Source organism: Lathyrus oleraceus, chromosome 2 (assembly GCF_024323335.1).
Source record: "Lathyrus oleraceus cultivar Zhongwan6 chromosome 2, CAAS_Psat_ZW6_1.0, whole genome shotgun sequence".
Lineage (NCBI taxonomy): Eukaryota > Viridiplantae > Streptophyta > Magnoliopsida > Fabales > Fabaceae > Lathyrus > Lathyrus oleraceus.
In genome coordinates this window covers 34,317,458-34,334,132 of record NC_066580.1, presented here as the reverse complement: position 1 = coordinate 34,334,132, position 16,675 = coordinate 34,317,458, and the positions used below count along the sequence as shown (strand labels likewise).

General features: G+C 30.7%; 2 protein-coding genes across 2 annotated transcripts; both read left to right on the top strand.

The window, feature by feature from the left end:
* Window positions 1-393: 393 nt before the first annotated feature.
* Window positions 394-13,602, top strand: LOC127121802 (uncharacterized). The gene is made up of 4 exons (XM_051052237.1): window positions 394-511; window positions 12,303-12,372; window positions 12,696-12,962; window positions 13,080-13,602. The coding sequence occupies exons 1-4, from the start codon at window positions 394-396 to the stop codon at window positions 13,600-13,602; spliced, it is 978 nt and encodes a 325-aa protein (XP_050908194.1).
* LOC127121800 (uncharacterized) lies at window positions 13,603-15,039 on the top strand. The gene has a single exon (XM_051052236.1). It carries the CDS (start codon window positions 13,603-13,605, stop codon window positions 15,037-15,039), a length of 1,437 nt encoding a protein of 478 aa, XP_050908193.1.
* The last annotated feature ends 1,636 nt before the right edge of the window (window positions 15,040-16,675 follow it).

Here is a 16,675-nt window from a genome sequence, read left to right as displayed (position 1 = left end):
ATAGGTAGTTCTAATTAGAGATAATAGGAGTATTATGGATTGATGTGATCCACGTTCCAGTATTACATCTTTGAATTCATTTAAACGTTATTATTTTCAATCTGTTTTTGTTCCAAACATTCTTGATATCGCCTTAGATACGCACCGTAACAATAGTTAATGATAGATTGACATTGGTCTCTATGGGATCGATAATATTTTATATTACTCTGACGTACTCCGTATACTTGCGGAAAACACGCACCAAGTTTTTGGCACCTTTGTCGGGGACCAATTAAGTCAAATTTCGTACCCTATTGTTACACCGTCTAGATTAAGGAAAACCCTTGTCGATCAGGCGTCTATAGTAGGGAACTTCCAGAGTCTACAGGTGTCCAACGCCTCGCTCTCAGCATGAGTCCATCAACTCCAGATTTTCCAAAGTTCATGCCACTAGAGCCGAAGCCGTCATCCATGGCATCAGGACCAGACAGGAGAGGACAGTGGAGGCCATTAGTAGCATATCGTCCAGGTTCTACCGTTCCTTTTTTACCTTTTAACGAAACATTGGGGATAATTTTCGGTTTAAGTGTGGGAGAGGAACCTTATTGTTTTCATTTTTTTATTTATTATCATTTTTAGCTAGATTTATTGTTTTAGTATTATTGCTTAGGAATTTATTCACTAGTTTAGTTTGTCTGTTGTGTTAATTCATGTGTCGTCGAGTCTTTATGCGTGGTTTTCTGTTGTTTATTAATTCGGCCATTTCATGAGCCATACAAAAAAAATTGAAAAAGAAAACAGGTGTTTAATTTGAAGTTTTAGGCTATTAGAAAAATTAAGGATAGGTTATAGAGATTTGGGAAAGCCCCCAAAAAGACCAGTATCGTCTTAACACCGTAAGTCTCCTAATTATAGAGATTGATTTGGATATTTGTTATGCCATGGCCCTAAAATCTCACCCCTAAATAAGTCTTTGAGTAGTTTATCCTAGCAGTCAGCCTGAATTACCATCGAGTAAGCGGACCGATGCAAATAGGTGAATGGTCCCATGTTAAAGAGAAAGAAAAAGAAAGGCAAAACTCTTGAAAAGTAAGAAATAGAAAAAAGGAATTCTCCTTCTAAGTTAGGTGACTCTCACCCGGTCATTTAGTCTAACGACTGTGAAACCTCTAAGAATATTGCATATTCATCAAAAAAATTGACATAATATGGATCATGGTCACTAACAAGTTCGTTTTCCGTGTGTAAACAAATAACAAGCTTAATGTGATTGTGCCTGAATGAAAAAGGACGAAAAATGGGATGATTAAGTTAGGCCTAGGCATAATGACATGATGTGAGTTGGTTTGTATAGGAAGGAGATTTATGACCGCAAATGCGAAATATGTTGTTACGATACCCATAGTTTGCGATTTAGTACCTATCAATATGACCTTGAGCGAATTAGAGTCTTTAGCCTAAAATACTTACATGAGCATCACTATTTTTCTTCATAAGCTCATAAATGTTTGCTTGAGGACAAGCAATGGTTTAAGTGTGGGAGATTTTGATCACACCAAAACACATTACACATTTGACTCGAATTGCACATGTTTTACTGTCCTTTTATTATCATTTCTACTGTTGTGCTGGTACTTTTCATTGTTTTCAGTTACATAGCCTAGAAAAGGCCTTACTCTAAGAAACAAAGCAAAACGGAGGAAAATGGAGAAAAATGAGTAAAATATACACATGGAGTTCAACATGGCATTCGCCATAGAGGTAGCCACGATGAAGATGACGTGTCCCACGTCCCAACAGTCACGAAGATTGGGTCCATCCATTTTGGGAACATGGCGGTCGCCATTTTTGATTTTGGCGCTTCTGTCAAAGACAGTTGGAGATTCACTCCCATGACCACCATTTTTCTCTCACAGGAACATTGAAGGAGTTACGTGATTCTCTAGGTCTAGTACTAGTATAAATAGGACATAAAGTTCACAGTTTTAATCATCCAAGCTTAGCTATAGCATAGGCCATATATCCACACTGTTAAAGTGATAATTTGTCACATCAAGGGGTTATCACAGCATTGTAGTTATTAAGTTTGGAGCATCGTAGTCGTAGCATTTAATCTTGTTGCCATTTACATTTCAGTTGTACCAGATTCAAGTCTCTGATTGGAGCAGGTTTTTAATATATTCTACACTGCTTTACTTTATTTACTTTATTGCACTACTTTAATTTCCTTACTTTATTCCCATCGCTTTACTTTGATTTATTTCCTTGCACCGTTCTACTTTGTTTATTTTTCCGCACCGCTTTACTTTCTTTACTTTATTTTCCACTTGTTACTTTCCGTGCAAAAATATATTTTCAAAGCTCTACATTTATTTGCAAGTTCTTGTTGAAACTCAATCGCACGCGTATCACTTTAATATGTCAAATCTTACTTTTCAATCACATGTTTTATTGTTTACCGAAACCATGTCCAGTTAAATCATTAGTGCTGGAATGTGAAAACCGTCATTTCGACGGTACTCCATATGTTGTCTTTGTAAAAGTGATTTTGTGGCTGTTTTGACTTTAATATAATTTTTCTGTGATTCATCTGATTGATTACTACGAAAATAGTATCGTGACTAAGTCGGGTAAGATCAAAAGTCGTCCGACACTTAAGATAAAATTGGTTAGTTTTTAATTAATAAAAACAACGGAAGCACTTTGTTAATTAATTAGGAAAGTTTAGTTTTACCAGAAAGAGGTTTTGAAACTATTTTTGGACGCGTTTATAGGTTTAGAATTTGGTTGTCCGAGCATATGTCGGAGACCCTTTTAAGTTAAAATTTTCAATCAAAATTACTTTTCAACTGAGTTAAAGAGGTGATTACAAAAAAAAAGGATTTTCTACTTTAACGCAAGACACGACCAGTGTAACGTGAGCGGCTGGTATAAATTAAAGATAAAGTCTGGTTCCAAAAAATCGGAAGTGACGGTTCCTTTTTAATTAACTCTTTTTCAAGGAAGAAAAAATTGTCCCATAGGTAGTTATAATTAGAGATAATAATAGTATGGTTGATTTCCGGTGTGGAAACCAACAACTGGGATGTATTACTTGCTTCACATATACATAACCCAACCATCCGGTACTTCATCCGCATCTGCAAAACACTATTTTTGGGCGACCGAACAACAGCAAAGTCAACGCCAAGGAATTATTTTTCCTCCACTGCGTCTTTGCAGCAGATACACAGGTAAACGCTGCCTCCTTTCTATTTCATCATATCCGCACCCTATGTGCTAGAGGCCGTCAACCTTTTGTAATTGGTGGATTAATCACCACCATAGCACTTGGCTTAAATCTTGGGGATCGACTTCAGAATTTACAATCTCTCCCACCCCTATTGATGGATATAAGCTACTGTCGGTCCAGCCGCCTAATCAAAAACAGGGTAGGCGGAGGGTATTACCTTATGGTGAACAACCAGGAAGTCCCAAGTGTTGTTCTACCCAACATTGCCCTAACAGATGTCACCAATCCCAACCGCCACATCTATGATCTGAATGCTCCCGAAGCCACCGAGCCTACACAAGCAAACCCGCCTTCAGACGAGTTTGCCGAAATGGAGCAGGGTGATCAGGTTCCTGCACAACAATCAGTCCCGCTCAACCCTTCCGATAATGCAGCTGGTCCATCCTCACAACGTCGTCGACGAAGAAGGCCAGCAACCAACGACGACATCATGGATGCTATCGATGGTATGCAAGCGCAGAATCTCGAAGTGATGCAGATGATGCGCCAGATGCAACAACAACAGGAAGCGAGGAATGCAATAACCGATCAGCGGTTCGCTCAGTTGCTCAGCAGGTTTGATGATTTGGAAGTACGTCAAAGATCCCTAGGTCCAAGAACACGCGGCGGAAGGCAACATTGACTCTAGCTTCTTTTTCTTTTTGTATTTCTTTTGTTTTCTCTGAAACATTGGGGACAATGTTTCATTTAAGTGTGGGGGGGGGGGGGAAAACCTTGTTCTTTAAACTCCCCTTTTCAAGTATGTTATCTTTCCCTTTTCATTGTTATTCCCTTTGCTTTTAATAAAAAAAAATTATTATTATAATATATATTTATTCTAAATTAAGTCCCTAGTGTGAGAAAATTTCCATTATCTATTCCCTCAAATTTTCATGAGCCATAACAAAAATTCAACACACTCAGTAAATATAAAGGTTGCTTATTTTATCAAACTTGAGTGAAATCAAGACAAAATTATTACCATACCAACGCTCTAAACAAACCTCAACATGTTAGATCAGAAAGGTACCTGTTATACAAGTCCCTGGACTTTTAACTTTATAGTAACCCCGAGTAGTTTATACTAGAAGTCAGCACCATCTTAATAGTAAACTACGTGGAGGGCCGATGAATATAAGTGAATGATTCCCAAAATAAAAATATATATATATATATCAGGAAATGCACTAACTAAGTTAGGTGATCCTTACCAGATCATTTAATCTAAAGGCTGCATATCATATGAAAACATGATACGAAAGATCCATTATGAGTTGGTTCAGCAGGTATCTGGTGCTGAACTTGGTAGGGCGGACTACGGTCCGATCCCCCACAATTTGCAATGGACCGAAAAAACGAAGTTATCCGACCTATGTACCAGAGCTTCAAGCTAAAAAGGGGATCAGAATCACCAACCGGTCACTCCACTATGAGCGCAAAATGATAAAGGGCTTAATGTGATTTCGCTAGAATGAAAACGGGTGAAATAAGAGTAAAAGAACTAGGCTGGTTATAATAGCATGACTCAAACTGATTTGCATGAGGTAAAGTTATCAGATGCGGTAACGGTAGTTCTTGATGTCGAGATTAGACTCAAGTTGCTTCTGAACAAAATCTACTTGCAACCTAGTACGAATTGATGTGTGTTTTGAAATTTCACCTGGCTAAATTTTTAAACGATTTTTATACTGTATTTTGCTTGAGGACAAGCAAAGGTCTAAGTATGGGGGAGTTTGATAACATGAAACTATATCACATTCTAGGACTCGATATAATTAAATTATATTATTATTCACTTCAATTTATTTCATTTTATTCGATGCTACTTGGTATTTTGCTTTCTATTTATCTCAGGTAGTTTATTTGAAGCACAAGTGAAAAAGGAAGAAAAGGAGGTGCAAAAAGAAATGAAAAAAAGCAAATTCCACCAAGCCAAAGCCCAGCCGAAAAGCACAGGCGTTGCGCCTGTGACGAGCGCCACACAAGGTGTGACGAGCGTCACGCCCTGCCTACTTGTGTTACGAGCGTAACACATGGTGTGACGGACGTCACACCATTCTCCTATATTTTTGGCTTCAGAAGCGCAACAGAGGCACGTTGAAGCCTATTGTTACGCTTGACTATTGGAACGTGAGGATTTTTACACGGAAAGCTTTTGGAAACCGTTACAAAAAGTGAGCAATATAAATAGTGGCTTTTGGCAAACCCTGCAGCTGGCTCGGCCGTCTCTCTTCTTCGTGCTCTTTCTATTCCAGCCGTGCAAAGCATACTTTACAGCATTATTTTTTATAGTTTTTACTTTTCTTTGCAATTTCTATTTTCTTTTTCAGTCAAGCTTTCAGTACTTAATTAATTTTTCACACAATAGTTTCTACACCGGAAACTATTGTGTATCTTTTACCGGATCTAACCTTACGTTAGACCCTAGGTTTTTTTTATTCCTTCACTTTTATTTTCCTGTCCGACTGAAGAATTCAAGAACAAATCCAACCGGTCTGTGGTGGAGTGTTCAAGATTGCCATTAATTATTCAGGTACTTTAATTATTGTTTGAATTTATATATGCCCTGCATTATTGTTTATTTATATTGTTTGCCTGAGATGGATTTATTTAAGCATGATGATTGTTTTGATCTGTTTAGCATGTCTGGCTAATTTATTTAGGTATCGGTATGTAAAGTAAGTGGAATGAAGGAATCAAAACTAAGTTGGTTTAATTACGTTTAAAAATTAAAATCACTCTTTTTATGGTCTCAATTTACAGGTTTAATACCAAGGTTTTTGTACGAGAGTAAAAGACTAAAGAAGTTAAAATCAATAGAGCGAAAGTTTGAGTTTTTAACTGGACAGTGTAAATTGGACATTAATTCTAAATCAGGGCGAAAGCAATTTTTAGAGTAAATTAAATTCTAATCTTTTTCAAAAAGTATTTTTAAAAGTTAAATGTGAGGAAGAGAGTTAAGCATTTGAATATAATTATATAATCTAAGTCAACAGAGCGAGAGTTTGAGACGAGGGTGTTTAAACGATTAGTATTTTCTTAAAAAGAGTTTCTATGGATTCTATTGTTTTCAAAAAGTGATTTTGGACTTAACTAATAAGTGACAGCTACGTTAATATAAAGTCATAGTCTATTCAACAGAGCGAGAGTTTGAGAAAAGATTTTTAATCAATAGTATCTACTGAAAAGATTTATTTTAAAACCAAGAAACCAACGAAGATTTGATTCCCTAATTACGACGAACTACATACCGATATCCGCTTAATTGATATTTAATTTAGATCTAGTTTTAGTTTTAACTTTTCCCCCGAAACAATCAAAATATCATCCGCCTTAGCTTTACGAAGTAACCATAGAATACGGTATATCGATTCATAAGTCCCTGTGGGATCGATATCTTTTAAAACTACGTGATAGAACTGTGCACTTGCAGTTAGTACCCCAATCGACTCATAAAGTCGCGATCAGATAATACTTATGCAATTTGTTTATCAAAGAATCTTATTTTATTCTCCAGAGATAAACATATTGAAATCAAACATCGTTTTATAAGATATTATGTTCAGAAAGGTGTTATTAATAAATACAAACAATCAATGGGCTAATATCTTCATAAAATCCCTTGCTGAAAATAAATTTGATTTTATTCGTTAAAATATGAATATAGAACTTTGTCCAGAATAAAATAAAATATTTTTTAATATGATTAGACTCTAGAAAGTCAAAATATGGCTCTGAGATATATTGGCTCTGAACTAGTTGGCCCTTTGAAGTTAGAAAGTTCTCTGGTAAGAAGGTTCTAAGTTAGAACCCTTATGCGATTTTCTGTCTTATGGACTCCGAGTTCCAGATATTAATGGCGGTAAATCAAGTATTTATGCATGGCTCTAAAGTAAGACAATTATCCTACGTTAAAGTAATTTGAATGGTTGATGTGGCCCATTGGAATAATATTTCTTGATTCAAGAGAAAATCTTTTCACTCACTTCCCATTGTCAGATTGCGTGTGTTTTTCAAACATTTATTTCCCTTTTCAAAATAGTTTTATTTAATGTATTTTTAAATGTTTTAGTTTTGGTCTTTTCAATTATCTATAATTATAGCTTATGAAAAGTGTGCCCCGTTGTGTGTCTTGGTTTAAATGTTATTAATGTAGTATGCATTAGTAACTGTTGAGTCTGTTTTGTTTAAGCTTCTATCTACTCCCTCCTAAAACATTTTAACTCCGTTTTCCCTCTCTATTTAAACTCCTCCTTAGCTCTTTTATTTTAATCTTATATTGCATTTGTTAATCTCTTTCTAATTTTTTTTTATCTTCCTTACTTCTTTCAAAATCTCAAAATGTCTTTAGTATGTGGAGTTTCTTGTCCTCTTACCATAGCTTCTGAAAAATTTGTTGACTTCAATGAATTCAAGAATCATGGTCTTGATCTTCTCAGTCACGTTTGTTCCCAAAAATGGGAGAATTACTTCAACATGCTAAATGGACCAATCTATCCCATTCTCATAAGAGAATTTTGGATAAATGTATCCCTCTTGCAGCTTAGACAAGCTATTTCATGCATTAAGTCTAATGTTTTTGGAATTCCCATCACTCTAACTCTTCCTCTAATTGTTAAGGCAATCTTATGCAAGGAAACCGGGGTTCATATGGACATGTACCTAAGAACAAGTCCCTTCCTTGAAGTCACTCCAGACAAGATCCTTGCCACCAATCATAATCTGGCAAATGACCCCTCTCTTCTTCTCAAGGCAAAAATCTTGCATCAACTATTATTGTCAACTATTCAGCCATATAAAGATTCTTTGGGAACACTCCTTGTGATGACAAGCATCTTATCTTCTTCATCTTGTCGAGAACTAAGATCAACCTTCCCCTCACTATCTTCAACTTTTTGTATAAAAAGATTATTGCCTCTCACGAGGAAATATTTTTTCTCATTACTTTTGAAAGAGTTCCTTATGAATTTTTTCCTACAAGAAGGAATTGTTGAGAACATGCAGAAAGCTGGGTTAACTGAGGCCCTAGATAGTCATTGGAGTCTGAAGCTCGAAATAGCTTGAGACAACTCTAGTGTTGAACCCTCTCTTCTCTAGTTTCTCCTTTCCCTATTTTCTTTTATTCCCGTCTTCTTGTTTTTTTACCTTCTTTTATATTTTTTCTTATTATCAATTTGTTTTACTTTTCTCTTGTTTTTACTCTTTGTTTTGCATTTACTTTCAGTTATTCTATTTCGTTTTTATTAATATTTTTGATTGATGACAAATGGGGAAAAATAAATATGATTTTGAGATATCTTGTAGTCCTAATAAAACCCAAACAATGCTAAAATCAAGCTGGACAATAATTTTTTTCTAAAGTCTCAACCCGGGAGGAACTTACAAACCTCACTCTGAAGAAACTAAGAAAACGTTTATAAGTATAAAATTCAAGGGGAGCTTACAAACCTATCTCTGATGTTTTATAAATACGATTAACCAAGTAAAAATTGCTCATCAAATTATATGAATTTGTCGTCATCAAAAAGGGGGAGATTGTTGGAACAAATTTGATCCTACAACTATCCTTGAATTTTGATGATAAAAAAGTATAGATAATAATTTGTACTCTAACTATTTTGATAAGTATACAGAAAATAGAAAACAGATTTTGACTCTGAAGACGTCCAGAGTTTGAACTAAAAGATAAAATTAAAAGCATGTTTACAAAGAAGTCAACTATGTCTTGTCAAGTCAACATTTCTGAACAAAAACCATCCAGATAGACTCTGATAAAAGTTGTGAGTACCAACATCTAAAATTCTCAGAACTTTACTCCAAAGACTCTGAAGCCTCACCAAATTATGAAGACAGACTTTGAACTCTAGTCAAGCTTCATCTTCTTGTATAAGAAGCCTCTGACTAGAAGATTTAAATCCAAAAGTCAACAACTATTAATGTGACTGAAGTACAAAAGAAAATATACTTTCTATGTAAAGTATTGTACTTTGTACAAAAGAAGATTCTCACGTTCCATCATCCTCACAAATTATTTGCTACAAGCGTCACTCTAATGTTGCAATATGAAGTGACCTTCATACAATGATTACATTGAGGATATTCCAACTTCACCCTCCAACAAATCTATTTATTCCTACATAAAGAGGTCTTTTTAAGATTGGAATAGAGATGAACTGATATATATATATATATATATATATATATATATATATATATATATATATATATATATATATATATATATATATATATATATATATATATATATATATATATATATATATATATATATATATATATATATATATATATATATATATATATATATATATATATATATATATCAACACATACACTCAAAGAGCATATGTGAAGTAGAAAAATAAATGAAGTATTTCTCACACTCATACGCTTAGAACATTTTCCTTGAATATTTTTGTTAAGTGTAATATTTGATTTAAACTTGTGTACCTGCTTTTTGAAGAAACTTGTATCCACAAATCTTGTTTATCTTAACCTTTGGTTAATTTCCTTGAGAGACTAAGTGTAGTTAGAATTATCAAGAAATCATTGACAATTATTCTTTAAATTATTTTTCTTAAGAGACTAGGGTATAGTCAGAATTTCTCAAGAAATCTTAAATTGTGTGTGTTTGAGTTTATTGTAATCAATTTGATTATTTGATTAAGTTCTTATTGAGAACGCAAAATCACTTAGGTGGGTGGACTAGACGTAACTTCCTTAGCAGCGAACCAAAATAAAAATACTTGTGTTATTATCTTTATCTTTATCTTTGTTGTATGGTATACTGGATGACATAATTTTTTAAATCCATAAACCCAATTCAAATTCCCCTTTTTTGTGTTTCATTCACCTTCAATTGATATCAGAACTCCGATTCTATTTATCGACTCTTTATTAAAAAAGTTTAATGGCTCTGATATATATCTTCCTAGGGCATAGTATATCTGACTAACAACTTAATTTAATATCACCGAAATTAATGTCAGACTGTGTTCTACTAACATAATACTTACCAAATGATTTTTTGAAAAGTCAAACAAAACCAATGACGAGTTAGTTAAGTTGTCCTTAGATACACGATAGCATAACACCCTAGAACAAAAAATTTCTTTTTGAAAAATGTGTCGAATGAAAACTATACTAAAACTAATAATAAGAACAACAACAATTAGAAGAATTATAATATTTTCCCCTATAACAAAGTAAAAAATCATATTTAATTTCATGTTAATTCTAACTCAAAATATAGATATAAAAAAATCAAACTCATAACAAATTGCAACCAATTTGTATTTTGTACGAGCACATTTAGTAAAACACATAAACAATCATATAATAGTTAACATGTAAAAGCAAAAATTATAATCAATTGTTCTAGGTTCATAAATAATATTCCAAATGAATATGTTTGATTTTATTCCTTTGATTTGAAAATAAATCATAATAGTCACATATCGTAAATATTATGTATTAACCAAAAATCGAATCCCAAATCTTAGTGCTTTTTCTTCTTAACTTATTTAGATTATGAGTTTAATAGAAGTTAAAAAAATATTATATATATATATATATATCAAATCAAAATATTTTAAAGTGTCAAATTATATACATAATTTAAAATTTATGAGCCGACTTGACGAAATATATAATTGTTATTGATTGAAATATAAAAATAATTTACACTATCAATGCACCATCTCTTTTAAATTATTTATAATAATAAAAAATAATTAATTCACATTTAAACCTAAAACTACCTATAGTTATAAAATATTCAAATGGGCTTATGAGCCAAATCTAAATATTTTATTTATAAAAAAATAAAAAATAAAGGACAAAAGAGTAATAATAAAAAACCTAAATGCAAGGGAGGGTTTTAACATCTTTTAACCATTATTTTTAATGCTATTAAATAAATTAAAAAATAGATAACAACATAGAGGTTTTGGTATTTTCCCTGTAAATATATATATATATATATATATATATATATATATATATATATATATATATATATATATATATATATATATATATATATATATATATATATATATATATATATATATATATATATATATATATATATATATATATGTGTGTGTGCAAGCTGTGCAGTAGTACAATGCCTCACTTTTTGTGGGGCCTCAAATTAACTATTATTAGTAAATATAAAAAAATTAATAAATAAAAATATTTTTGTATCACATATAATAAATAAAATATTAAATGCTGAAAAATAGGATATTTGCAAATCAAAGGTTTTTTTTCTCCTTTCTCACACGTTCTCACTTCTCTCTCCTCTCAAACGATATTCTCTTCTCTCTTTCTCTATTAGAGCTGTTTGAAACTAGAAAAAAAATCTTATTTTTCCTTTTCAATACTCTCTTTTATCAGGTTAGTTTATTCAATTAGTTACTTTCTATTTATTTTTATTGTGATTATTTGATTTTGAAGGTAGAAAAAATAGTAATTTTATATTTATTTTAAATTTTAGGGTGAAATCCTATTTTAGTTACAGTATCAATATTGATTTTAGATTTTAGGGTAGAAATGAGGGTAACTTGTGTTCTTTATAAGATTATAATATATAAATAAATAAAATTTTAGGGTGAAATGGGATACTAGTATACTGTATACACTACTCAGTAATATCAAAATTCAAAACAAGAATATCGTTGGTGTTGGTGACGATTATTATACCTACTTTTTCTCATAAGACCAAATTGTAATTTGGAATCTTTCAAAGCAAAATTAGTATGTATTAATATTGATATTTTGTATGATTAATTTATAATTTATTTAATTAAATGTAATTTATTTTCTTACTATTAATTTATAATTTGCTTTTAATTTATAATTATTAATTTTTTATGGTACTATATTAGAGAAGAACACAACATAATAAAATATAATTGAATATTAATTAAAGTCTTTTCTCCATGATTTAATTATTAATATTTTTTGATGATTAATTTATAATTTCTTTTATTTAATGTAATTGATTTTTTTTGTTATTGATTAGGAACACAATTTCACAACAGGATAATTAGTAGATCATCGACGGACACAAAAGACATTGTGAGAAATTTCAGGTTTTTCTTATTATGCCTCCTAAGAATAGAAAATTTGAATGTGGAAATGATAAACGTAAGAAAAAGAAAAAAATTGAAGAGTTAATTCAATCTCAAGTAGGAGCTCTTGATAAATTTTTAATCAAAGAACCACAAGTTTCAAGTGAAAGTCGTTATGTTGATAATATTGATAGTTTGCCTATTGAAAATGATAATCTTGATAGTGTGCCTATTGAAAATGATAATCTTGATAGTGTGCCCATTGAAAATGATAATCTTGATAGTGTGCCCATTGAAAATGATAATCTTGATAATGTACCCATTAAAAATGATAATCTTGATAGTGTGCCCATTGAAAATGATAATCTTAATAGTGTGCCCATTGAAAATGATAATCTTGATAGTGTGCCAATTGTTGATGAAGTTAATAATGATGATGATGCCGATGATGATGATGATGATAATGTTGATTATGATATATTTGATCCAAGAAATTGGGATCATCTTCAACCTAAACTGATTGATTTATTGGTTGTGAAAGGTCCTAAAAGAGATAATTCTATTCTGAAGTGTCCTAGAGATAGTTTGAATAGACATTTTACGGCTAATTTGTATACTAGAGCTTTAGCAAATAGAGAGGTGTGTGATAGAGATTGACTTGTTTATTCGAAAGAGCTTGATAGAGTATTTTGTTTTTGTTGTAAAAAATTTAAAAATGGGATTGTTAGGGGACAATTAGCAAATGAGGGTTATAGTGATTGGGTACATGTTGGTGAAGGAATTAAAGAGCACGAGTTAGGCATGGAACATGTTAAAAATATGACTACTTGGTATGAGTATCGCAAAAGGCTACAAAAATTTCAAACTATTGATAAAACAACTCAAAGATTAATTGAGAAAGAAAAGGATTACTGGAAAAATGTTTTAAAAAGAGTTATTTCAATAGTGAAATTTCTTGCTAAACATAATTTAGCCTTTTGTGGTTCTAAGGAGAAATTGTACGAAGATAGCAATGGAAACTTTTTGGGTTTGATTGAAATGTTAGCTGAATTTGACCCAATCATCCAAGAACATGTTAGACGTGTTACAACTCAAAAAGTTCATATTCATTATCTTGGGCATAATATACAGAATGAGTTGATTTCATTGCTTGGTTCTGCGATTACAATTGAAATCATTAGAAAAATCAAACAGACAAAGTATTTTTCAGTGATACTTGATTATACTCCTGATGTTAGTCACCAAGAGTAGATGTCTTTGATAATAAGATATGTGGATATTTCTTCAGCTTCTGTTAGTATTGAGGAATCATTTTTAGGATTTTTGAATGTGAATGATACAAGTGGTCAGGGGCTTTTTGATGTTTTACAAAATGAATTGAAAGAACTTGGTCTCGACCTATTTGACGTGAGAGGGCAATGTTATGATAATGGGTCCAATGTGAAAGGAAAACACCAAGGTGTGCAAAAGAGATTTTTAGACATAAATCCGAGAGCCTTTTATACTCCTTGTGGTTGTCATAGTCTTAATTTGGCATTGTGTGATATGACTAACTCTTGTATTAAAGCTAGGAATTTTTTTGGAGTTGTTCAATGCATTTATACAATTTTTGTCAATTCTACTAAGAGATGGAAAAATTTGGAAGATAATGTAAAAGGGTTGACTCCAAAATCATTGTCATCCACTCGTTGGGAGAGTCGTGTAGAAAGTGTCAAAGCTATAAGAACTCAAATGTTAGAATTTACAGAAGCTTTGCTTGAAGTGTCAGAAAATGATCTTGATCCTAAAATACAAAATGAAGCTAAATCCTTAGCAACAAATGAGCTTGGTGATTTTGAGTTTTTGATGGCTATAATTATTTGGTTTGAAATATTATCTGCAATTAATTCTGTTAGCAAGCTTTTACAGGAAAAGGATATGTTTATTGATGTTGCTATGCAAAAAATTAAGGGGTTGATTTCGTATTTTGAGGGATATAGAGAAATAGGTTTTTATAAGGTATTGATTAACGCTAAGGAAATTGCGGTGGAATTGAATATTGCCCCAATATTTTCTCAAAGGCGTATAATTAAAAGAAAAAGGCAATTTGATGAGAATTTGAATATCCCATCAGTCGAGCTATCAGAAGAAGAATCATTCAGGGTTAATTATTTTCTTTACCTTGTTGATCAAGCTGTTGTTTCTTTTAATAAGAGGTTTGAGCAATACCAAGAGTATGAAAGTATTTTTGGTTTCTTGTTTACTTCTCACAAGTTACAATCATTAGATGATGCAGCTTTGAAGTCTTATTGTACTAACTTTGAGCAGGCATTGAAATATAATGAGCAATCTGATATTGATGAGAATGAATTTTTTGCAGAGTTGAAGTTACTAAGAGAAATGTTGCATGAAGAAACCATAAGACCTACTGATATATTATTATTTTTAAAAGGCTTGGATTGTTTTCCTAATACAGTTATTGCATATAGAATCTTATTGACTATTCCTGTGACGGTTGCTTCTGCAGAAAGAAGTTTTTCAAAATTGAAGTTGTTAAAGACTTACTTGCGGTCTACCATGTCACAAGAAAGGCTTAATGGATTGGCATTAATAGCTATTGAAAATGATACTTTGGAGACAATAAAATATGAAGACTTAGTTGACGATTTTGCTTCAAAAAGTGTTCGTAGGAAGGCTCTTTTTATGTAGTTAGATAATATAAGTTGTAAGAAATGGTGTTAGTAGTTTAAACAATACCTTTGAACTTTTTAGTACTTCATTTGGTTAATATATAATTTTATCTTTTGTTTGTCATTTTTAATCATTAAAATTATATATATATATATATATATATATATATATATATATATATATATTATATATATATATATATATATATATATATATATATATATATATATATATTCCATCATCATTTCAAAATTCTTCAATTTTACTCCTCGGTGGATTTGATCAACCGAATCTGTCTCTTTTGTTTTTTATATTTATTTTATTTTTTATTTTATTTTATGTGACGTGTCCTACCAACTGAATTCTTAGATATTTTTTTAAGAAAGATATGTGAGATGGAAAGTTATTTGTGTGTCTGACTATTAAGTATTATGTAATTTTATAAAATAAATTCTTAAGTTTATTAAATTTTATAAATAGATTAATTAATATTTTAAATAATAATAAATAAATAGAATTGATAAAATTTGTTGTAAAAATAAAATTGAATGCAAATATTGTATACATTTATACACCAATAAACATTAATATGATAATCATATATTATAATTATAATGATTGGGATGAGGTCATATGTAATTGAGACATTAGTTATTTATTTTTTTAATATTTTATTAGTGTAAATTAGTATAAAGGAAAGAGCAATTTAAATAGTTTGGTGGTAGTTAGTTTTAATAGAAAGATAGTTGAAACTTAGAAAAAAAATAAAAAGGGAAAAAGAAAATGAAGGGTTAAAAAATTAATAATGAAAGTGAAAAATTGTGGTAAAAAGAATTGTGAAAGAGATTTAAATTTTAAATTAAAAGAAGAGAATGATGATGGAGAAAGTTGAAGTTTAAAAATGAATGACTGGAATGAGGTCATATGTCACTTTGTAGTAGATTATATTGGAAAAAACTTGAAACATTAGTCATTTACTTTTTTAACCTTTAGGTAATGTAAATTAATATTAAGGTAAGAGCAATTTAAATAGTTTGGTGGTAACTGATTTTAAAAGATAGATAATTGAAGTGGCGTGAACAAATATGGCAAGGCAATATCAGGAGAAGGTTCACCTATAATGCATCTTCTCAAATTATATACTAGGTATTTGAATTAAAGATTTTAACATTTTTAATTGTACTTTTAAATTCAATTTTTGTATTTATTTTTTGAAATTGGTGAAAGGATGAAAATTAGAATAAGACTATGTGAATAATAATAATAATAATAATAATAATAATAATAATAATAATAATAATAATAATAATAATAATAATAATAATAAAAATAATAATAATAATAATAATAATAATAATAATAATAATAATAAAATATAAATCATAAAATGATATTTGTAAAAAATTTAGTTGGATCCATTTATAAAAAAAATTATATTATTGATGTATAACAAAATTATTTTTAAAAATTATAAAAAATATTAACATGCAATTTAATTGGATTTACATTACAAATGTATATAAATTAAATTCTAAACTAGCTTGTTGATAGATATGTAAGGATATTATATTGTAGGGATGCAGATTCTAATCCACAATATTCCGCTTATTCATCTTTAAAAAGTGAAATTGCAGTTAGACATGATAAAAATACT